Here is a 23,834-nt window from a genome sequence, read left to right on the forward strand (position 1 = left end):
AGATAAAGTTTGCAAAGTCTTCACAATATTCCTTCCTTCCGTTTCACTCATTTTCTCTCCTTCCTTCCATCCCGACCAGCTGTGTCATCAAACTAGATAAAGGCGTTCGGCCAATAGCATATCGGCATTTCTGTGATTGACGTGACGCCGGCCAATAGCATCTCCGTGAGTGAGACCGGGTGACCTTAATCGACCAATAGCATATTGGCATCCATCCAATATGGGGTTAGTCACTGTCTCAGTCACGTGACTGACACCATGACTGAGACAGTGACTGTGACGTTGTAAGAGCAATAGCGTTCACGTTACTGTCACAAGCGTCAACTGCTGACTTTGTTGACGCAGCCAAGCGAAAATATATTTGCTTACACAATGGCAGGGATGTCGAATTGTTCGTAAGACGAACGGTTTGTTTGCAAGCAGGGGACAAAAATCTCCGTGGGCCACGCTCGTAAGCCGAAGTGTTCGTAAAACAGGGTGTTCGTAAACCGGGGGCCGACTACTTCGAAGTTAGGAGGAGAGCATCACAATATACAAAAAGAAAATCATCCGGCATTTACTTTTCAGGATACAATGATTGGAGAGATTTTTGTGGACTGGAGCCCATCAGGACACTTGAAGACTTAGAAAAGGTTGTGAGTGACGGCAGTGTTGCAGAGAGGATACTTCAACTATACAAACACCCTGACAACATTGATGTATGGCTAGGAGGACTTATTGAGACGTTTCTGCCAGGTTCTAGAACCGGTCCTGTGTTTGCATGCCTTATTGCAAAGCAGATGAAAGCACTTCGTGATGGTGACAGGTAAGAGCTATCCTGAAAATATACTAAAAGATTCGCACATGAATTTTAAATAAAACAAATTAGCCTAGTGCCATTTGTATTGGCTTTTGCTGAAAACAACAGCAACATTTTGTCACATTTAGCTTCAAACTCTGTTGAAAGGGACAACGTGTACGATTTATACCATTTATCATTAAAAAGGAATCAATTAAAAGATTATAAAGTTCAAAAACTTGCAAATAAATGTGTTCTTAATGACCAACAATATGTTTTACATATAATTGTAGGTCGAGTTGTCATTAAGATATATTTCATGGGGGGGTTGCACTCCTCCGAATGCTGCCATGTCTATTATAGCTACGGACAATGGTAAATGCAGCATTTTCTGCTGTCCTTAATGAAAAACTGTCTTAATTTTACACATTGTCCCTTTAAGAAAAAAAAGTCACTTTTCTACACATTAACAGCTTTTGTCAGTTTAAAGAAGTCGACCTAGCTTTCAAATGTTTCATCAAAGTGTTGAATCCGAACAAAAAATATATATCTAAATGTTAATGCTGGAACTCTTTAAAGCACAGGCGTCAAACTCAAGGCCCAGATGCGGCCCGTCACATCATTTTATGCGGCCCGCAAAATACTGATTTGACTTCAAGTTTCTGGCTAAAATATCAAATAAAAGTTGTCTTCAACTATTAAAAATTTTGGAGTTAAAATAACCACCATTTTTTGTTGCCAATCTCTCTTCTGAAAAGTTTTTACTGGCCTCTGATTTCAAAACTGGGCAAGGGGCAAGTTATTATCCGAGCTAGTCTCATTTGTTACTTTGCAATTTTCCTTGTTGCCCCTCAGTTGCTAATTTTAATTTTAGGGAGTATCTTCCGTGTATCTTCTGTTGTTACTTTATTTATAGTATTTCGTTTATATTATTTTAATACAGTATTTATAAGGTAAATAAACTTGACTTATTTATCTCTACATGCTTTCTGTTACTATTTTTAGTAATAGTAATTACTTTTAGACCCATATCGTGTTTTGTTTTATTTCACTTGCGCATTTGTTCCAATCATGTGTTACGTGTACTTTACAACACTTTACAAATGGTGACTAGCATGGGTGTGTACACTGCATCTGAATTGTTTTGACAAAAGCCATCACATCTATCAAGTCTATTCTGTCGCCACTCACGGCTACATAAAGTCTTGGGCAGCTCTTTCGCCTTTCCCCTTTTTCTCTCCCCACTCGGTCATTGTGTGAACTGTTGAAAGGAGACGCCAAACGCTCATCCAAGGCTAGTCTTCTTTACTCTCTAATTTGGTTACACGTACCCTGGGATTACATGAAGGAACTCCAAGGGTACGGGAGATTTTAAAAGTAGCATCCATGCAAAAATCTTTTTAAAACAAAAAAATACTACATAAAATAAGAGTGTAACTTTATGAAAACGATTTTATAATCAGGCGGCTACTCAATTTCATTAACCCAAACACCCTGTCTTCACCACAATGGTTTGAGCCACACTGGCATTTTGCCAATTTGAAAATGTTAATTAAAATTAAGGTAACGCTTTTTTGAGGTGTTCTTTGTCAAGACAATCAAATGCATTTGTGGTCCAAGCTGTCAGGGAAATTTGCAGTTTCAACCACCTGCGTCACCAAACATATTTTACTGGGGCACGTACCCCAGTATAAATCTGCTGTGTCCAGATAAAAATTTCATCAATAAAAAAAAAAATAATAATTTCAGAACGCAAATTCTACTTTCTATGATACTTTATTACTAATGTGTTGATGTGTCACGACGCTGCACATAAGCAATGAATATGGTCAATTATTTACGTGCAGTACTTGTCAAGGAGACAAAAAGAGAGTGCACAAGAAAGAGCTACCTCTCAGTTGCAGGTGAAATTGCCAAGTATGGAATTATATGTGCCACTATTGAGCAATTAACGATTAATGTGAAAAAATGTGTACACAATAAGATTTTGCTCGCTCAAAATCTCTCACTGCTCGAGATAGCCCTCTCTCCTTGCCTAACATCTAGATGTGCTTTCTGCGCATTAAGTGCCAGCCAATCAAAGCTAGCAAAAGTACATTGATTGACTGTTTGCTCTCCAATTAGATTGCTTGTTACGTTCACCCGGAAATAGCAAACGAGTTCGCCTCACACAGACTTGGGCAAGAGAAGGCGGATTTATTTGGACGCAATTTGTGCACCAGTAAAAATTAATGAAAAAAAAAAACCTAAACTCATTGTCAGTGACTGATCGAGCAAGAGGGAGAACGACGGAGAAAGAGATAAACGGAAACGGGCAGATGAAGTTGGTCAGTTGAGCCTAAAACATATTTTAAATAGTATTATTTTGTTTTTAATTTGGCTCAAACTGTAACTTCTGGATGGAAATCAGAAAGATTTTCGCCCATGGCATGGATAAAGAAGCGGGGATTGAAAGAGGTTTGTGAAGTTCTATCTAGCTAGGCAACATAAATCTATCTTAAGTGTATGCTAATTTAGCCAATGTATTCCTTGTATCAAGAACAGTTGTTGGGCAAGATTTCAAGTTTGTCTTTGACTAAAATTATACTGTTTTGTCACAGTAGTTACAGTAAAAGTACATATGGTTTTGTTGCCAGAAACTATCGTAACATTTCTGTAATTGTCATCAGAAACATGGATAGAAATGTCAGGTTTTGTTGCAGAGTGGTTAGCACGTCTGCCTCAGAGTCTTAAGAATTCATACCTAGCCGGCTCAGCCCTCCCGTCTGGAGTTTGTATGTTCTTCTCGAATCTGTGTGGGTTCTCTCCGGGCATTCCCTGCCACACTCCAAAAACATAATTGGAAAGTGTATTGGACACTCTAAATTGTTCATAGGTGTAATTAGGTGCGTGGGTGGTTGTTTGTCTCTCTGTGCCCTGCAATTGGCTGGCAACCAGTCCAGGGGGCCCCCCACCTACAGCTGGGATAGGCACCAGCAATTGACGAGCCCTCGACCCTTGTGAGGATAAGCGGCTATAGATAATGGATGGATAGATGGAAGCTGAATGTTTTTTTTCACGCACTTTGCACGCGCTCAAGAATTCTTTCTGCTCCAGTTGTGCCCCAGTACATTATTAGGTCTAGTTATGCCCCTGGTTTCAACAGTATGAAACGATGATCATTTTGACAACACCGCATTAAGCTTGTCTTAGTTGACAGATAAAGTGTCTGGATCAGGGGTGTCAAACTGTTCAGGGCTGCAAATGGGTTTAATCGGGACCACGAGATGATAAGTATAAAAATCAGCTGAAAGTTTTTACTAATAAAAAACTAAAAAGTTTTTTGATTAATAGTAATGGTAATAGTTTATGGCTAACACTGATGTTTTACTTGTTTTAGACCAGGGGTGTCCAAACCTTTTGTAAAGGGGGCCAGATTTGGTGTGTTAAAAAAGTAGGGGGGCCAACCTTGGCGGCCGTTCTTTACATATAACAGCAATTCATTTAGATACATTTCAGTGGGCTGTTCTGTGTTTAACATTTGCATTTTTATTTTGATTTCAGCTATCATAAGCATGTGTTTTGGTTCATTTGAAACATGCACATAAAAATTGAATAGACATTAAATTTTGAAATTGAATATTCATTTAACTTCACTTTTTTAAACACTTTAATTAACATTTTGGTAACAGTTGTACAGAAGTACAGTAATTGTACTCTTGGTGCAAATCCCATTTGAAAAAAAAAATCTCACCATTTCAATTTAATATTTATAGAATTTTTAAACACAATAACAAGTAAATGAGCAAGTAAATGTCATAAACAAGTGCAGGACTCATTTAAAATAAGGTCTGGCTCTACGGCAGTGGTATGGATGCACAAGATGTCTTGTGAGAGTCCGATAGCCGTGCCCTCACACAGCTCTTAAATTCATAACCTAAACTATCTTCTCACAGGAATACGTCGACCCGAACAAGTTTTGCATCTTCTTACCAAATGCTCCAATCTCTCGGAACTCGTCCTTATCCAGCTGTCGGTAAAAGTTGGCGAAAGAAAGCGGCAACCGCTTACCGCAGCTCTCTGCGTCACAATACAGCGCAACTTTCCTCCTTATGTTGATTGTCGCCATTTTAGAAAATTAGGGGCTCATACAGTCAATCACTCATATACTATTTGGTGTTCCTAACTGAGCCTATAGATGGCAGCATTTAGCACACGAAGGTAAAAGCTAAAAGCTCTGCTGCCCAATGTATTAATTGTCCTTGCGGGCCAGACGTTATTTCCATCGGGCCGGATGGAAATTGACCACGGGGCGCATTTAGACTGAAGTTGTTGTTTTACAATCACATAAATGTATACCATGATTTTATTGGAATAGATTTTCCTTCATGCACTCGCAATCTTTTAAACGAGCTTGACACTCCTGCTCTGGATAATGCAATGGTTCTCAAATGGTCTACCTTCAGGAGGACAAACATCTTTCTCTATCATCAAGTTGTGTGACAAAATTTTAAACCATTCACCTTTATTTCACAGAAAAATTGCACAGTAGACTTGTCTGTCCTGACAAAGATTCTGGGATCTGCCCCCCCCCCCCCTCCCTCCCTTTCTAAAAATGCTTTCTAAAGAGTATCTTCAGGCCCAAAGTGTCAGGATCTCGTGGTATGTTGGTGAGGAGTGTGGGAAAGCTGGAACCAAGAATTGCTGGGGCTGATAGGTTTGAGGCTCAAAAGATCATTTAATGAAAAAACTGAACAGAATGGGGAATGCGCAAAAATATAAAGTACAACAGAAACACTCAGAACAGAAGCAAACTTCTCTCGTTGTCGCATCTCCATGTGTGAGGAGGCTTGCCCTTGTATCACCCCCGTTATTCGAGGAGCCCCTTACTATTCTTTTTATTTCGGAGTAGTTGGGAATAAATTTTGCACCAAGTCTGCAAAGTAAACAACGTTGAATTTAATAGTTTATAGTTTGGGCCGGTTCTGGCCCCGGGGCCTTGAGTTTGACACCTGTGATCTATAATAACTGCTTTGAGGGGCCATTTGTGCTACTAACTTCTTATGTTTCTTGATTTGAAGTACTGTATACATCTACTTTTGAGTTGACATTGTAAATCAAAGTAGAGCACATAAGTTTACTTCACTTTTTTCTTTGTTATTGTTACATGGCTGGTCAGTTTTAGAACATCGTCATGAAGGCGTTGCAGCAAGACTTTTTCAATGAACATGAGGTTTCACTTCCTGGTTAGACATGCTGCTCCAAACAAACAAAAAACAAACTGATATTCTACAAAAAATTAAATACCAATGTGCAGAGATAGGATTTAATCATTTGTAAGCATATTTTAGCTGTAGAACCATGATACAAGTCCTTTAAGTCACAGGTGTCAAACTCCAGTTCTGTAGGCCCGGTTTCCTGCATGTCCTTGAACCTTGATTCAAATTATTTTCAAGCTCCTGTAGAGCCTACTAATAAGCTAATCATTTGAAACAGATGTGTTGGGGAGAGGAAAGCGAAAAACATGCAAGATACCTTCCCTACACAGGACTGGGGTTCAATACTTATGCTTTAACAAATAAGGTGACCAATATTGTTACATGTGCAGAAAAGTTACCCAAAATTTTAAAACACTGTTTGACACTAACAAAGAAATAAAGTAACAAAGTAACAAAAATAATGTTATTTTTATTATACTTTATAAACAGATTTCCAACCTTTTTTTACTGTGATTTATTGTTGGATGATGGATCATGGTTGAGTTTTTAAGGTGTGTACAAAACATTTGCTAAATTGTTAGCAACAGTTCATTCTGTTGTTCATGTTTAAGAGATTTTTTTTTTTCGTCCTGTCATTCAAATAATTTACACAATCTAGTATCTGGCTCAACCATCATAACGTCAATCTGCTAATTTGAAAGGTCATATCATTCTACAATTTCAATCAAGGCCTGATAACAGGTTTTGATTCAAGTAATGAGTTTTCAATCCATTTTTATTTTCAAGGTTTTGGTGGGAGGCAGAAGGAATTTTCAGCCAAGAACAGAGGGAAGAACTTGTAAAGGTGTCACTGTCTAAGATCGTCTGTGACAATACTGACATCCAAGAAGTCCCACCAGATGCCTTCATATTTGGGAAATACCCTTCAGGTTACATTGCTTGTAGCAATCTACCAGCAATGAATTTGGAGGCATGGAAAGAGGGAAAATAGTAAAGGTATGCCAAACAATGCACTACAGCTGACTGCTGCTAATCTTAGCATTTAGCAAATAAGCTTTAGCATACTAGAATTGTATGAAGAAAAAGCAACTGACACCTTAAATCTGTTAAATCCTTTGTCATCTACCTTCACGCTTTTTTGTTTATGATCGGGAAGTCAATTTTATTCATGTAGCTCTTAATCACAAGAGTCTTAAAGGTTGCTGTCTCGTTAGTTAGCTACACAATAATAATATTTTGGCATTTCTAATCAAATTAAAAGTCCCTCAGCCCTACTAGCACTCACTTTATTTTGCTCTTTTTGAACAGATCAAGAGTTTGCATGTTAGCATTTAGGAATGACAATTTGAGGTAGAACATGATTACATGAACCTTAGCGCTTTTTCTGTTTAGTTTGCCATGTTCCTATATGTTGTCACACAAACTGTGATCTGGCTAGTCTTTTAGCCATTCACAATAAGAACTGTACATGAAAGTGTTACCATTTTAGCAAAGCGTTGGCCTAGCTCCGTGCTTCTCAATTATTCTGTGCAAAGGCCCCATAGGGAAAAGTGTCAGGTTCACACAGAAGGGTGTGTGCGTTTGCTCTCGGCATGCCTACGAGTCACATGATCGGCTCCCAGAGACCAAGCTGTATACTAGCATATTCGTAACGTGTGCGTGTGTGCTGAGCTGAGCACACACAGGCGGTTACAGGAGAGACACAGGAGAGACGAAAGCGAGCTTTTGGATCCTTTTGCCTTTTGTTATAAATTTGAATTTAAAGTGTAAACTCTGCGTTTTAATCATATTCGGTAAACTTCTTGTTACTCGCTCTAGTCGGACGTCCGTCTAGGCACGTGACTAGACAGGAAGACACGGAAACGAGGGCATGCCAGTAGATTTACTGTATAAGGTTTAATCATTTAAGATTAAAGTAAAAATGTGTACTGCAGTAGTAGTTCGACTTCCAAGGAATGCCATTGACAAGTGCATTTATAGATAACTTGCCTATCTGGCACACACTCTCCGCAATATAATTTTTTTTTCTCCCCCCAAAAAATATGCGATGCATTGAGGGTGCGATAGGCGAAGGGCGAAGTAGCGAGGGATCGTGTGTGTAATTAGGTGAATATATAGACAGATATATATATATATATATATATATATATATATATATATATATATATATATATATATATATATACACAGTACTGTATAGATAGATAGATAGATAGATAGATAGATAGATAGATAGATAGATAGATAGATAGATAGATAGATAGATGGATGTGCTCATAAGTTTACATACCCTGGCAGAATTTATGAATTCTTGGCCATTTTTCAGAGAATATAAATGATAACACAAAAAATTTTCTTTCACTCATGGTTAGTGCTTGGGTGAACCTATTCATTATCAAACAACTGTGTTTACTCTTTTTACATCATAATGACAACAGAAACTACACAAATGACCCTGATCAAAAGTTTACATACCCCAATTTTTAATGCCGTGTATTGCCCCCTTTAACATCAATGACAGCTTGGAGTCTTTTGTAGTAGTTGTGAATGAGGCTCTTTATTTTCTCTGATGGTAAAACTATTCTATTCTTCTTGGTAAAAGGCCTCCAGTTCCTGTAAATTCTAGGGCTGTCTTACATGAACTGCACGCTTGAGATCTCCCCAGAGTTGCCCAATGATATTGAGGTCAGGAGACTGAGATGGCCACTCCATAACCGTCAATTTATTCTGCTGTAGCCATTGACAGGTTGATTTGGCTTTGTGTTTTGGATCATTATCATGTTGGAACATCCAAGTACATCCCACGCGCAGCTTCCGGGCTGATGAGTGCAAATTTTTCTTTAGTATTTTTTGATAACATGCTGCATTCATCTTGCCATCAATTTTGACCAAGTTTCCCATTGCTTTGTAGCTCACACATCCCTAAAACATCAGTGATCAACCTCCATGCTTCACAGTAGGAATGGTGTACCTTTCATCATCGGCCTTGTGGACTCCTCTCCAAATGTAACATTTTTGGTTGTAGCCAAAAAGTTCAATTTTGGTCTCATCACTCCAAATGATTTTGTTCCAGAAGTTTTGAGGCTTGTCTCTGTGCTGTTTGGCATTTTGTAAGCATGATTTTTTTGTGGCATTGGCGCAGTAATGGCTTTCTTCTGGCGACTCGACCATGCAGCCCATTTTTCTTTAAGTACCTCCTTATCGTGCATCTTGAAAACACCCACACTACTTTTTTTTTTCAGAGAGTCCTGTATTTCAGCTGAAGTTATATGTGGGTTTTTCTTTGCATCTCGAACAATTTTCCTGGCTGTTGTGGCAGAATTTTTTGTTGGTCGACCTGATCGTGGTTTGGTCTCAACAGAATCTCTCATCTTCCACTTCTTAATTAGGATTTGAAAACTGCTGATTGGCATTCTCAGTTCCTTGGATATCTTCTTATATCCCTTTCCTGTGGTATACAGCTCAATGACCTTTTCCCGCAGATCTTTTGACAATTCTTTTGCTTTACCCATGACTCAGATTTCAGAGATGTCAGTGCAAGGCTCTGTCAGGAGCCCAGAAACTCACTGAACATTTATACACACACTGATTACAAGCAGACAGATCACAGGTGTGGATAGTTACCTTTAGTAGCCATTCAAACCCATTTGTGTCAACTTGTGTGCGTGTTATCGGGCCAAAATCTCAAGGGTATGTAAACTTTTGATCAGGGTCATTTGTGCAGTTTCTGTTGTCATTATGATTTAAAAATAATAAAAACAATTATTTGATAACAAATTGCTTCACCCAAGCACTGACCATGGGTGAAAGAAAAGTTTTTGCGTTATCATTTATATTCTCTGAAAAATGGCCAAGAATGAATAAATTCGGGTGTGTGGTTATGTAAATTTATGAGCACAACTGTATATATATATATATATATATATATATATATATATATATATATATATATATATATATATATATAACATAGCAATAATGATAGTCCATGTTTCCCATTTTCCATATTACAAGGGTAGTTGTGCAGGGTGAAAGATAAAATCCTTGGACCATGACAGATGGGATTATAAAACATGTTTGTTGATGAACCCACTATTTGACAAGTCTATACATCTTCTTGGAGCCCGTGGTTGACATCTCTCGAATAAATACTTTTTAATTTTCTTCATAATTGCTGGATAAAGTGTGTTTTTTATTTCAAGGGTCACCAACTCTTGGATGTACAGTACATATTCAGTATCATACTGCGTTTGGTACTCACTGTATGCACCAAAATGATGTGTCTTGCAAGTTAGTAAATAAACATGCTTAGGCTGTTATTTCATTCAGTACATCATTTTAGTTTTAATGGTGCCGTGGAAAGAGTTTAGGTGACACCAGGTACCATCAAAATGTTTGAATTTTAGCTACTTTGTGAGTGCTGAATAATGCTCCCGTTATTTGTTAAGTAATTTGAAATTATGATTGACAGAAACATTTTACAAGTAGTTGATGCAATAGTGTAGTCTAGTATAGTTGTTAAGAATACACAGAAAAATAGTAATACAAGTACAGACATTTTGGTATAGATATAATTATAACCAAATAATAGGGGGGATTGACCTAGCAACAAATACAGAATGGAAATAGCCTTAGTTTTTAAACTGCCCCACACGCCCCCCTTTTTTTAAGAAAAAATAACCATCACGATGAAGTTGTGTTTGGTTTCTTCTCTTTTTGTTTCCTTTGTCACTCATCTTCTTCAGATAGACATTGAAATTTGCATCCACTGAAAAATAGAAATATCATGCATAATTAAACTGTTGAAACTTAACCCAGGATCCTACATGCTGTTTCATACCTCAGATTCAGGAAGTGTCAGAGTCATTCCATCAGAAAAACGTTTAAAGACTTCTAATCAGGGAAAAAAAAAAATGTTAAAGGGACAACATGTCACATGCATTGACAGAAAGAGAAATCCATTCAGCAATGCGGTCATGTTTGCTTGCATAATAAGTTAAAGAGATAGTATTATCTGTTATTGAATAGCAATGTCTAGGCACTCTGATCCTTATTATGGTTGTAAGGGTAACAACACCTACTTTTCATACAGACGAGGCGAAGAGCGAGTGTGATGAAGTTCTCCATTGTTACATGTCCAGAAGAGGTCCCATAGCGCAACGTTACCACTTGCCACATTTTATCACTGACCCTTATTCCTGCAATGACACATAACAGAAAATTCATTGAATGTCAAGACTTAGAATTGAAATGGGTGACGTTAAGAGCTAGGATTGGGAATCTTTGGTTGTCTCACGATTTGATTATGATTTTGGTGCGTCTCTGGGCAAGATGCGTTGGACGGAACAATAACGGTTATGTGTGACTACTGGGTCCCTGGACACATCAAAGAGCTCCCCATGACCCAAACAGTTTTCATTAACAAAACGAAACAGAATTTGTAATTCTGGGGGAGCGGCACAGCTGAAAACAGTTTATTCCACACACTACAAATGCCTCCTCTTGTCGCCCAGCTCATAGCCACCAGTTTTATTTGTTGCTAAGGGCATTTATACTGTCCAGAGCATTTGTGAAATGACATTTGATGCTATGCCTTGTCTCCCATCTCTTTTTTTGATAAAGCGTAACAGCAAGAACATGTTCCTCAGCTATGCCTTCTAATCACTGTTTTTCATACTCTTTGAGTAGATAATTAATATTTGGGGTGTTGGCAAATAAAAATTAAGGTCCTAAAAGGGCTATAAGATTTTTAACTGTCCAACCTATTTAGTTGATTTACGTGTGACATACTGTCTGCCTGATTTTGTGAAAACACATCACATTTAAAAAGTAGAAACAAGGCAGTTTAATCAGTATCATGATCGATGATTGAACTTTGACATCTATGAGATAAGAGGAGCTGTAGGCATTATGGTAAATCACGGAGTATTATGAAAGATCTCATGTCTTATCTTTTATATTTACATTTGCACACAGGATTGTTAATTTTGTTGCAGTCTGCTCAGTAAGATCAGTAATATATATATATATATATATATATATATATATATATATATATATATATATATATATATATATATATATATATATATATATATATATATATATATATATGAACATTGTGGGCTCAATCTCCTGGGATTTGTGTCTCATCCCTTCCCCTAGGGATTCGTGACACATCACAATTCATGTCATACTTCTAAGTATTGGATTGATAGGACATTTAAGTCGTAAGTTCATTCAGGCATGTTGGAAATTGTGCCAAGCTTCAATTAGACAAATGGAAAAGTCTACAAAATAAATTTTGTGGCCAGTCCCTTTCATGAAGGAGGGCGGAGCAACCGCAAGGTGAGAGGTGTGGTTCCCATGAATGAAAGGTGTCATTGCTTAGTTAGAAAAGTTGTGACCAAAAAACTCCTATTTCAAAGGAAATGAAATGTGCCAAAGGTAAGATTTCATCATGTTTACACATCTGTTTAACTGTGAAGTCGAAAATATCATGATATGGCTCCTTTAATGCAGCCTATAATCAGCATGTCAGTATTTATTCTTCATTGTGCATGATGAAATGTAGATATTAAGTATAAGAATTAGTCCAACCTACTGTGTGCAGATAAGAAAAGATGCTTAAGTCTCTATGAATGTGGGCTCCACTAGATTTGGCAGGGAACGTACGCATTTCAGGGTTGCGCCGCCTAGTCCATGAACTCAAAAGAATGTGTATTGGCAGATCTTTTCTGACTTAATCACATGGGCAAAGTCATCGATAAACATGGTTCATCAACAAACTGCTTTTCTCGTTATACCTAAACTATCAGCAGCATTCTTCATCTCATTCAGTGTAAGTCCTCCATTTGCTGACACATCAATTTGCAGGAAAATATCCTTGACAAAAATAGAGTTGAGCTTAATCAAAATTGATTGTTAACTATACTGTACATTTTATCAAAACTAACTTTGTTTGTCTGCTTCCATTTTTTTTAAAAACATAGATGTGTTTACCTTGTATTTCACAACCTTTTTCCACAAACTGTAAAGTTCGGCGGCATCCAGTTTGCCATTGGTAGTTGCCTTTTCAAATCAAAATCAAGGTTTAAGGGTGGCACATTTCGCTACGATGTACAATAAAATATGACATTTTTTTTCAGTGTTGACTGTATTTTTTGATGTGACTGCATTTCCTGATAACACCAAAGACTGGAGCTGGAATGGCAAATTGCCATGACATACAGTACAATGCTATAAACACGTCCACCTGAGTCATTTCCATGAAAATAATGACATGCCAGGTAATACCGTTCCACACAACTCCTGTGTCAAGAGTGTACATTACAAAAAATCCTTAAGTAATAGACTGATCAATTTCAAATCCAACACTGGTCAATGTGCTCATATAATCAGAATGTAATAACCATTGGACTGAAAATGTGGGGAGTTATTGTATTTCCTGTTCTGTTCTGCCTACTTTGAAAACAAACAAGGATACGCTCATCCAAACGACCATGCTCCGGCATGCATCAATACTGAAGCCCCCAGTTTTCAAGTCTCCTACAAAAAAGAAGAGCATATCAGAACAATACAAGGGAATGACTTTGATAGCGTTTGTGAAAGATGTCTCACCCTTACCGTTCAAGACTTTATCATTGAGGAGCTTTTGCAGCAGTTCGGCATCTACTTCATCATACTGAAATAAACAATCACCTACTATTAGGGCTGCACGATTAATCGAATTTTAATCGCAATCACAATATTGGCTGCCACGATTAATTAAGAAAATCTGCAATATTAACATTTAAAAAGCTGCCTACCAGTCCATGTCAAATCAAGCACTTTCGGTCATCCTACCAACAGGGGCAAACGCAAGGTTACGACATCATTAAGCTTAAGAAATAGCAAGCGAGCAAATCCTGCAAGAACGTCCACAGCTTGGTTTATGCTTGACGCGTCCTGCGAGTTCAACACGGCTCCATGCGTCAAAGTGACGTCTTTTCGGTAACCACACCACTTTGCGTCTGCGCTGGACAAATTTACCGCAATGCATACTTTCTGGAATTTCTTTACTGTGCGGAAGCGCAAACTATTGGTGTTCACCGGTAAATACCGGTGAGCAAGTACGCAGAGGCGAGGACTCTAATTTAAAAAAAAAAAAAAAAAAAGCTTGGAAGGATTTCAATCATTTGAATCTACTAGCCGGCGAGATTACACACGTCTACTTCTACGCGTCAAGAGTGGGACACAATGACAATGCTGAAGATGGTTTCACTGACGCTTCGGAGATATCAGGTTTCAATTCCAACCTAAAAGCATTTAGATGACAATATTTACCACATGTTTGGAAAATCTGATTGTCAAAAATTCTACTAAATTGGGTTTGAAATGACCAAAAATAACATTTTGACTGCTAAGTCTATACTCCCTTTGATTGACTCTGGCACTTTTGTACTGTTTTTTTTTTCTTGCAAAAAAACTAAGGCTGTTGTAGGTGTTCTTACAGGTCTGTTGTAGTATGTGCTTGGTTCTAAGTGGGCTTCATTTTTTCCAATGGTTTGCACTCAGCAAGTTGTTGCCATAATTATTATGTACTTTATTTTATGTTTTTGTATATCATTATTATTATTATTAGTAGTAGTAGTATTAGCCTAATATCTCAAAACAGACATATGTATATTTTTGAAGCATTTAATTTTTGGCCTTTAATGAGAGGGCGTTGCTCATGTACCTTCACATGAGCCACCACTGATGCTTGCAAAATAAACGAAGCTCAAAAAAGAAGAATCACTACTTGATCCAGGCTTGAAATTTTGCTGACTTGAAACAAATTGCTTTGCCAAGTGTAAGTAAGGGTTTAAATCCTTATGCCAACAAGTGAGTCATTCAGCAGAGCGATGCCAACACACCCTAAGAAAGCAAATGTGAAGTTTTAGCTCCCGGTAGCCTGACAGGCAGGCACGCCTCAAAAGCGGGCGCAACATTTAGTGCTTAAAAGCATTTCCAGTGACAATAATATGTAATGCACTATATCAATTAACGAATATTGCCACAGGAGAACGCAAAAATTACCTTGTCAAATAACTGCTGGAACAAGATTCTCTTATCATCGTCAGCTTCTTTTGTCTGTATCAATGACAAGTGTTTAATCCATTTGAAAGCCATGTTTTTGTTTAGAATTCAATGAAGTAACAAGCTTGTCACGCAACCTCGATATGTCCGTGGAGATAACCACCAGAGGTCTCACTGTGGAGAAACATTTTGTAAAGGAAAACTGAATGTAGGCACATTATTTCGAAGAGATTACTGAGAGACTTACTGGATGTGTGCCTCTGCCTTGGAGAGGATTGTCAAGATGAAGGAAGCGGTCTCATTAGGCTTGAAAGTTGACGGTACAATCAGGTACTCCCCGGGTTCTAACATGACAAGCTCCATCACCTCACGAGCATTTAAGTAATTTTTGGTCTGTACAACCGGTTTGTTACTGGTGAAGAAAGATGCTGGAAACTTCCCTCTCTGCGCCTTCAACTGTAATTCATTTGAACAAGCATGACATTTAAAGTAGAGCCAGCAACAGGAAATAGATGATACTGACAATAAAAGTCCACTCACCTCTTGTGGTACCTGAGATTTGTTGAAACTTGGTTCATATTGGGACCAAAAAAATACTGTAGTTACTTATCCAAGAGAAAATAATGTACAAGTATAAATACAGTGGTACCTCCAAAATAAAATTAAATTCCAATTCATTTCTTGCCATTAGTTGTCCTTTGATTTGCGGCTTGGCTGGAATTTGAGAAAATCATATGTGATGTTCAAACTGCCATTAAAAGATGAGATACAGTTCACAAAGGGGCAAAAAAATAATAAAAAATAAAAAATGGAATTGGGTCACTTATTTGAGTGCAGTCTTGAGTGCACGCCCGTAACCCAAAAGGTTAAAAGCAAATACATTTTTCAAGCAACTTCAGACGATTTTTTGAATTTTACTGATTACATTGAATTTACAACTAAGCAATAATTACATCATTTGACTTTGGAGGGCCCACTGTCATATTCGGCATACCAATAGGTCAACTAGGTGAAGTATTTGATCAAGTTATTGTTTTCTGATTTATATATAAGGAAGTAAGTAAGTTATTTGAGCTTTTGGTTCAGCAGTGCTATTTCAGTATGTTGAGGATGTTTGAGTCATGGCATCATTCTCAGTTAAATATGCTACTATTGACCTTAAATACTGTCAATCCAATGTGGAGGTTCTTGACCAGGGCTCGGTTTCTTTTATCCGGCATTTGCATGAGGGACACCAACATGTTTTTTTCCCCTTGTCTGGGAGCACATTCACTGCGAAGTTGGTCAATACTGACTCGATACTGGGGATTGGTCCAGAAGCTTTTCTCTGCAATGTAATCAAACAATTTGTCAATTCAACCAAAAGATCCGTGGTCTATTTTGTTGTTGTTGTTATTATCAATAACATATTAAACTAGAAAGACACAAAGAACTGTGAAAAACAAGTCCGGCTGCATATTGGCTTTTATCAATGTGTTTCCTATTGATTATACTAATTCATTGCATTTTATTGTAAAACAGTGACATAAACATGTCAAACAAAACCCTCGGTAGCTAGGTACTGAATAAAGATCAGATATTTCAAACGTACCAAGATTATTCATGCATCCTCCGGCTGTTTTCCCTGCTAGCCATCTGCCCTCATAAAAGGATGTTTTCCAATGACAGGATGAACTTCCATCAAGAAAGTCGGGACACATACAGCAAATGTCAAGATCACTATAAAATGCAGAAAAGTCTTGCAGACTCATCCTGTGGGAATCATTGTTTGGTTAGAATCGCCAATGAGTATTCTCACTTTAATTTTAAGGTGCTTACCAAAACTCCCCATTGTCAACCACAGAAAGACACAGAGCTCGATCTTGAGGGCTCACAGTTTCCCACAAAGGTGACCTGGCAGTTTGAAGAACAAGCTTAATTTCTAACAGCTTAGTCAACAAATAATCGGCAGCACACGTTAACAAAGCACCAGGAATATAATCATTGGGATTAATACAACCCATTTAGATCGGGTCTCCATTTTTTTTTTATAGAAGATTCATTAGTTGATTCATATGTTTGATCAAATATACAAAAGCCGTTCACTTTTAGGGAGCCAATGTTGATTGCATAAATACGAAGCAAAGTACACTGCAGTCCATTGATTGGGCTGCATAAAATTTGCACATATGAAATCAGAACAAAAAATACACCTCGTTAGTTCTTTTATCCCAGAAAGGTCTTTTTAGGGTGTTATTTGCCTGAAATGCTTCAGCAGAAGTGAAAGACTAAATGACAAGCATAAATCATCAACGGGTGTTATTGCTTTCATTTAAAAAAAAAAACAACAACAAAAAAACACTGAATTTGTCTTGTGAGGTAAACAGCCTAAAACCTAAGAAGCATTTCGGGGGAAGTCTTTTCCCTTCTTCAATGATTTCCACACATCAAGGTGAATAAACTTTCTTTTATTTATTTGTTTTAAATCCTGTCTTAAGATACCTTGTAAAAGAACCAACCATTTTAATTATGAGACACAGAATGAACTTCATTGTTACAAACACACGTGTTGTCACATATAGTTCATTTTCTATCATAACGTAAAAGTTCTAGTGAAACAAGTTTTACCATTTATTCTGGTTTATTAATTCCATGCCTGGGAAGATTAAAAACATTCCAAATTCCAAGCTGAATGTAACTTTTTAAAATCATTAATTCATAAGCAATAAGGAACATCTGACAATACGTCAAAGGTGGGAATTATCTGAACTTGGGTCATAATATTTTATTGGTTAATTTGTATCTTTTTTGAAACATCATCTTCATTTGCCACTTTCTTGTTTACACTTTCAGCAATAAAACATACAATGTACATTTGTTCTGGCTTTGATCAGTCATTTTAATCTTCACTAAATGTGATGTTGTAGACTCTGGCAAAACAATTTCAAACAAAAGTAAGAATAATAGTATGGCTATAAAAATATCGTGGTTGTATTAGAAAAAACATGACAAACTCTAACAAATGAATGGCGGCGATTGCTTTGTCCTGACGGAACGTACCGATCACTCCAGTCTCCATTCCATTCCCCCCTTCCCCAAGGGTTTAGCAGTCGCACCAGACGTACTGCTTGGCCACGACTCATCATCTTTTTCATAAAGCCAACACAGAACAGTAAATGTTACTTGTCACCCTCTTAATCGCACTTCAAACCTAAAATTTAAATTAACTGAACTTAACAAAAGAAAAAAGATGGGTATTACTACTGTGTCAACGTTCTATGACAACTTTTATTTTCATTCAAAGTTCACCTGTCTGACCCCTGTGACTGTGTAGGCGTGGCCTTCGACCAATCCATTTGGCAAAACAGTGTTAGCTGGAGTCTCCTACAAGTCAAAGCAAGCAAGGTTTAGGTAATCACATAGTACACCTAGGCAAAAAAGCAAAACAGTGTTTTGTTTAGCTCCTTCTGTGCTTATTTTTGACAAGATGTTAAGTGATACACTTTGCTGTTGTGGGTCCTTATAACAATAAATTAGTCCTACCCTAAGGTTTTCTTTTACGTGTAGGCTTATTCTCACAGAGTGAAAGAAACATACATGTATGATCTTGAAATGCCCTAATAAAAATAAAATCTATCTTAAAAGTTTTTTTTTTTCAACCTCCATTTATCTGGTTTTAGCTTCATTGCTTAACATGCGACAAAACATCAATTTCCTTTCAGATTCTATTGCATACTACAAACATTATTCCCAAAAATGTGATTGGTTGCAAAAACAAATTGCATTAATGTTTGAAAAATAAGGCTGCATGATATGTCTCACAGTCAAGAGAATTGAATTCAAACCTCCACTGGAATATCTGTGCTTGGAGTTGTGATTGTTTGTACCATAGTAAGGTGATTTTTTTTTTTCTTGGACACCCCCATCTTTTCCTCTTTTCGGATGACTACCTTAAGGTTGAATATGTTTTTAAGTGGCTTTTTCTCTATACTGTCGTCATGACAGGCATTGACCAGGGTCACCTATGGGCAACAGGTCCTAGGTGAGAGACCGTATGGACAGAGCTCAGGTTGGCTGTCTCAGAAACAGCGGCACTAATTTTTTACCCCCTCCCAAGGCATGAGGGTTCTTGCAGGAATATGCTGGGAACATCTATCCCACATAATACATTTGGGGCTGCCAGCTGAGACCGGCAGAATCGGAGCAAATATCACCAGGTGGTAATCGGCGGACAGCTCTGCAGCCTCTACTCACCCGTCTGTCCGAAGACCAAAAGTCTGATGACTGCAAAGTCTGTCGTTGAACTGCAGTCTAGGGTTTTCTGGTCCCAAATTCACATGGTGATTCCCTTATATCTAAACGTGGTTTTGTTATTGACAAGTAGTTACAAGCAAAAAAATCTGATAACAAGCCATCCTTTGGGTTCTGATTGGGTCCTCCATTCCCCCCTTAACACACCCTTCTGAGTCTTACTGCCACTGCCTACATGTGCATTGAAGTTCCCAAGCAAATATTTGAGCGATGCCCGGTGGGAGCCAAGGCACTCACTATCAAGCTCCACGTCTGGGCCTGACTTCAGAGTGAGGCCGTGGTAACCTTGTACTACAAAGTTTGTTGTAGGATCTGTTGCTCATAGGTGACCCTACTGTGTGTGTGTGTGTGTGGGGGGGGGGGGGGGGGGGGGCAACCCAGACAACATAGCTCAAGGGTCACCAACCTCCTTCAAAGTAAGAGCTACTTCTTTGATATTGAGTAATTCGAAGGGCTACCAGTTCATGTGTGTAGACCCTGATCATGTTATTGATTTCTCACAATACAGCTGTAATAAATATGTAAATCAAATGTAATATATTACTGTATGTATATGTCACATATGCACAATTGTCAGTGAAATTCCTAGAAAATCACAAAGTTCTATAACTTGTAAACTATTTGCAGAACAGGTGATCCATGGGGCTACCCAGTGCCCGCAGGCACCATGCTGGTGACCCCCAACTTAGCTCCTACGATCGTTGGGATACACAAACATCCCCAACATCATAACATATGGCTCAATGAGGAGTTAAGTTTCTTTGAAAAAATTATAATGAAATGCTTGATTTGTCTTGTGTGGTAGATTTGTGCTTACCCCTTGAGGAGTGCCACATCCCATCAGTGACTTGGATTGTCCAGCTCTGCACATTAGCTCCCAAAGATCTTGAGGAGGATCTGACAGATTGATACAAATGTGAACACCACCTGTGAAGTCCACCAACGCCTCATCAGGTGTCCCCGAATTCATGTCTGAATAGGAGCCACACACTCTGACACAAGTAGATTGAAATTAATTGCAAAGACTGAAATACATAACCAATTTTATGTCCATATGTCCATACTTAGCATAAGCTTTCTCCAATAAAGCAGGCCAAAATTCTGTTGGGTCTTTCGACCTCACAAAGATGAGGTTGCCATTGATTGTTGGGAGCTTGTCATCAATGACAACATCCACCCATCTCCCAAACCTCCAGAACTGAAATGTTAAGAGAGATGTTACCAATACAGTACTGAAAATAAAGCTTCAAGATGCTGAACCAGTTGTATTTTTTTTTACTTCTCTAGATAGCACGGTTGTTTTAGAGCCAGGGGGTCAAACAAATTTTTGTTCTGGGCCACCATGTACCGTAAATTCCGGACTATAAGCCGCTACTTTTTTCCAAAACTTTCAACCCTGCGGCTTATTCAGTGATGCGGCCAATTTATGTAATTTTTCTAACAGCCGCTAGGGGCGCTCGAGTAGAAAAGGTAAGATTAAGACCGGTGGAATATATGCGTCGAGGAAGACTGCAACTTCCTGTCTTGTTCTTAAATTAAATTAGCGTGAACATACCCTCATCATGGAAAATGCAAAAAGAAAGGCATATGACACAGGACAAACTCCATTCCAGCTGTGATTCCTGGGGGCACAACGAAGTATTTGCAGCCGCTTGACATTAGTGTGAATCGTGCATTTAAAGTGGCGCTCCGTGTTGAATGGGAGAATTGGATGACCAGGGAGTGTGTGACGACGTCTATATAACAGTTTCATTCCGACACTGAGGAAGATGACTTTGATGGCTTCAGTTCAAAGGAGGAAGATGAAGACGGCTTACCGTGATTTTTACCAGCATGTTCTTTTACCAGACCTGTTTTACCAGACCTGTTATACTGTGTTACTAGCGTGTTGTTACCATGTTGCTAGCGTGTTGCTACCATGTTGCTAGCGTGTTGCTACCATGTTGCTACCGTTTTACTGCCCTGTCACAGGCTTCAGTTCAAAGGAGGAAGATGAAGACGGCTTACCGTGATTTTTACCAGTATGTTCTTTTACCAGACCTGTTTTACCAGACCTGTTATACTGTGTTACTAGCGTGTTGCTACCATGCCGCTAGCGTGTTGCTACCATGTTGCTAGCGTGTTGCTACCGTTTTACTGCCCTGTCACAGGCACGGTTTGGGAAGAAAGTTATATTATTATTAAGTTATATCATTAAAACTTTGAAAACTCTCTCTGTGTACCGTCTTTCTTTGTAAATATGTTTACATGTTTATGTGGGCACATGCGGCTTGTATGCAGGTGCGGCTTGTGTATGTACAAAATCCATTCTTCTCTAAAATGTAGTGGGTTGCGGCTTATAATCAGGTGCGCTCTATAGTCCGGAAATTACGGTAGTTATATAGTTTATGTCAGAGGGCTGGTATGACTGTGAAGTTAAATAAATTTGAAGTGTGTTAGTCACACAGTTATGTAGATTTAAAATCATAGGCTGGTAAAATCTGTTCATAAGACAGACTGAGCAAAAAATGCTTGTTTTCTTTCCCAGATTTTTTTTTTTTTTTAATTCAAGACAACTTGAATTTGGTATTGTATTTGAACATATTTGGCGTTTTAGCCCGAAAGTTGAAGTCAAATCAACATTTTTGCGGGCCACATAAAATGATGAGATGGGCCGCATCTGGTCCCAGGGCCTTGAGTTTGACACCGTAGTTTAGAGAAAGAGGTTTAAGAAAAGGCAAGCCAGTGTGCTTCAGTCCAATTTAGAACAGTGCAATCTAGCGTAGGCAACAAATGCGACACCTGGTTTATGAGATACTATTAAGTTTCATTTTCCAGTCACTATAACACATAACATATTTTATTGTTTATTTTGCAACAACTTTTTCATAAAAGTGTTTTTTTTTCAATTCAGGGGTTATTGTTACATTAAATGCATGACGTTTTGAGGTTACAAAGGGTTACAGTTTGTGCTGCGGTCTAAGATTTATTGTAAGATTTTTCATCTTACTATTTTAAATTTATGCCAAACACAACAGTAATAGTATTATCTATTATGATATAGTAAAGGCAGAATATAGGAAATACTTATAATTACTAATTTTGACTTTACTGCTACATTAACGTAGGTTAGCATGACTAATTAGTGTTAGGTCACTGCCATAGAAACCGAACTATGCTGTAAACTGAGGACCTTCTGTATTTACTTTACTCCGATTAAGTGAACCGCATCTGAATAAAAACATGAATTTAAATGTTTTTTTGTTTTTTTTGCTGCCATGTTAAAAAAAACACATGGTGTACCCTCTGTGACAGCATAAAATGAAACACCAAGACGAGCAAAAAAAGAAACATTTTCATCTGAGTGGTAATGTCACTTCTGTGTGTATTTACCCGAAAGTGAAACAGGCCACAGTAGTCTTGAACAAAGTTTTGCTGAAGAGGAACAACATGCTGAAAAATAGTTTCCTGGAATGTTAATGCACCCAGAGATGCAAGAAACCAGCAGTTTCCTGAAAAATCACATTTTTATTGAGTTGATCGGAAGACGTTAGAGAGTTCCAGAAGGTTAACACAAAAGCTATTTAATAAGGGCAAGTTATTTTCTTACCAATCATGCCTTGACCAAAGTCAAATCTCGAAATGCCATCAACAACAAAAGACGGATTGGAAACCAATTTCTGAAACAGACATGGAGGAAGCATTGCGTTAACCAAAAATCAAAAAAAGGGGGGTGGGGGCATTAATAAATGTAATTGTGATGTTTTTTTGTCAAAACGTCCTGCTTAAGGTCTCAAAGGTTCAAATTGTAGTAAAAGTCTGAAAAATAAGAGCTTAGTGGACAATGTGCACCACTGAAATATTGTGCCAAAACTAAAGGCATATTTGTCAAAACAAGAGACTTTAAATTGGCCACATCCAAATAGTTTTAACATAATTCAATTTTGAGTTATCTTCATATATTATATATCATTTTAAACGGGAATTAAGTGTAGAATTGCAATATCTCATTTTGAATTTTCTTAGACATAAGCTTGATTTTATGAAAACGCATCACATAATAGTCATATTTATGCATTTCAAATTATACATAATGTCCAGTGTAATCTGCTATTTAGTGAGGTTGTATTGCAAGACAATTAGAAGGGACATTGTTTTGCAAAAAAAATGACTGATTTATTTATTTGTACACCTGTGATGAGTTATGTAGGGCCTCCTTTATTTGATTATCATAGCTGTAAAACCACCGCAGTTCATTCTTAAAACGCTTACCCCTGGTCTGCGCCATTGGACTCTATTCAGGTCAGAGGGCTTCAGTATGCCATTGCCAATGGATCCTCTGTCTGGGGGGAACATCTCATCGATGTAGCGTAGTTGCTGGTTGATGCAATATTCTTTCAAACTTTGGTAGTCTTGGTTGAAGAACACCTCTGGGTTGTTGATGGTCCCATAACCATCTCTGTTATGACGTGCATTCAAGATACGCGTACAAATGCCTGTAGAGGGCATTTCTGGAGTTTCTTAGTTCT

The 23,834-nt window shown here is 38.0% G+C and overlaps 2 protein-coding genes across 4 annotated transcripts in view; one reads left to right on the forward strand and one right to left on the reverse strand.

Annotated features, from left to right (window-relative positions):
- tpo (thyroid peroxidase) overlaps positions 1 to 20,582 on the forward strand; it is a 34,295-nt gene extending 13,713 nt beyond the window's left edge. Inside the window, exons 10-12 of the mRNA XM_088432805.1 lie at positions 568 to 805; positions 6,763 to 6,972; positions 20,132 to 20,582. Coding sequence (XP_088288931.1) covers positions 568 to 805; positions 6,763 to 6,967 — 443 coding nt within the window. The 3' untranslated portion in view covers positions 6,968 to 6,972; positions 20,132 to 20,582. The remainder of the gene's footprint in view (positions 1 to 567; positions 806 to 6,762; positions 6,973 to 20,131) is intronic.
- Positions 10,145 to 23,834, reverse strand: part of LOC148413214 (calpain-1 catalytic subunit-like) — a 15,062-nt gene continuing 1,372 nt past the window's right edge. Inside the window, exons 2-22 of one of the 3 annotated variants that reach the window (XM_088432803.1) lie at positions 23,578 to 23,832; positions 22,916 to 22,985; positions 22,699 to 22,817; positions 20,391 to 20,524; positions 20,144 to 20,318; positions 18,325 to 18,399; positions 18,076 to 18,161; positions 16,855 to 16,929; positions 16,628 to 16,788; positions 16,194 to 16,363; positions 15,577 to 15,588; positions 15,284 to 15,492; positions 15,174 to 15,210; positions 15,037 to 15,090; positions 13,603 to 13,660; positions 13,463 to 13,524; positions 12,979 to 13,047; positions 12,783 to 12,861; positions 11,058 to 11,174; positions 10,817 to 10,869; positions 10,145 to 10,744 (exon numbers count right to left, since the gene is read on the reverse strand). In XM_088432803.1, coding sequence (XP_088288929.1) covers positions 10,718 to 10,744; positions 10,817 to 10,869; positions 11,058 to 11,174; positions 12,783 to 12,861; positions 12,979 to 13,047; positions 13,463 to 13,524; positions 13,603 to 13,660; positions 15,037 to 15,090; positions 15,174 to 15,210; positions 15,284 to 15,492; positions 15,577 to 15,588; positions 16,194 to 16,363; positions 16,628 to 16,788; positions 16,855 to 16,929; positions 18,076 to 18,161; positions 18,325 to 18,399; positions 20,144 to 20,318; positions 20,391 to 20,524; positions 22,699 to 22,817; positions 22,916 to 22,985; positions 23,578 to 23,814 — 2,079 coding nt within the window. In that variant the 5' untranslated portion in view covers positions 23,815 to 23,832 and the 3' untranslated portion in view covers positions 10,145 to 10,717. Of the gene's footprint in view, positions 10,745 to 10,816; positions 10,870 to 11,057; positions 11,175 to 12,782; positions 12,862 to 12,978; positions 13,048 to 13,441; positions 13,525 to 13,602; positions 13,661 to 15,036; positions 15,091 to 15,173; positions 15,211 to 15,283; positions 15,493 to 15,576; positions 15,589 to 16,193; positions 16,364 to 16,627; positions 16,789 to 16,854; positions 16,930 to 18,075; positions 18,162 to 18,324; positions 18,400 to 20,143; positions 20,319 to 20,390; positions 20,525 to 22,698; positions 22,818 to 22,915; positions 22,986 to 23,577; positions 23,833 to 23,834 lie in introns of those variants that run through there. The other 2 variants (XR_015867752.1, XR_015867753.1) reach the window with 2 other exon arrangements.

The sequence above is a fragment of the Hippichthys cyanospilos genome, chromosome 14, assembly GCF_059441005.1.
Source record: "Hippichthys cyanospilos isolate Australia breed blue-spotted pipefish chromosome 14, RoL_Hcya_1.0, whole genome shotgun sequence".
Lineage (NCBI taxonomy): Eukaryota > Metazoa > Chordata > Actinopteri > Syngnathiformes > Syngnathidae > Hippichthys > Hippichthys cyanospilos.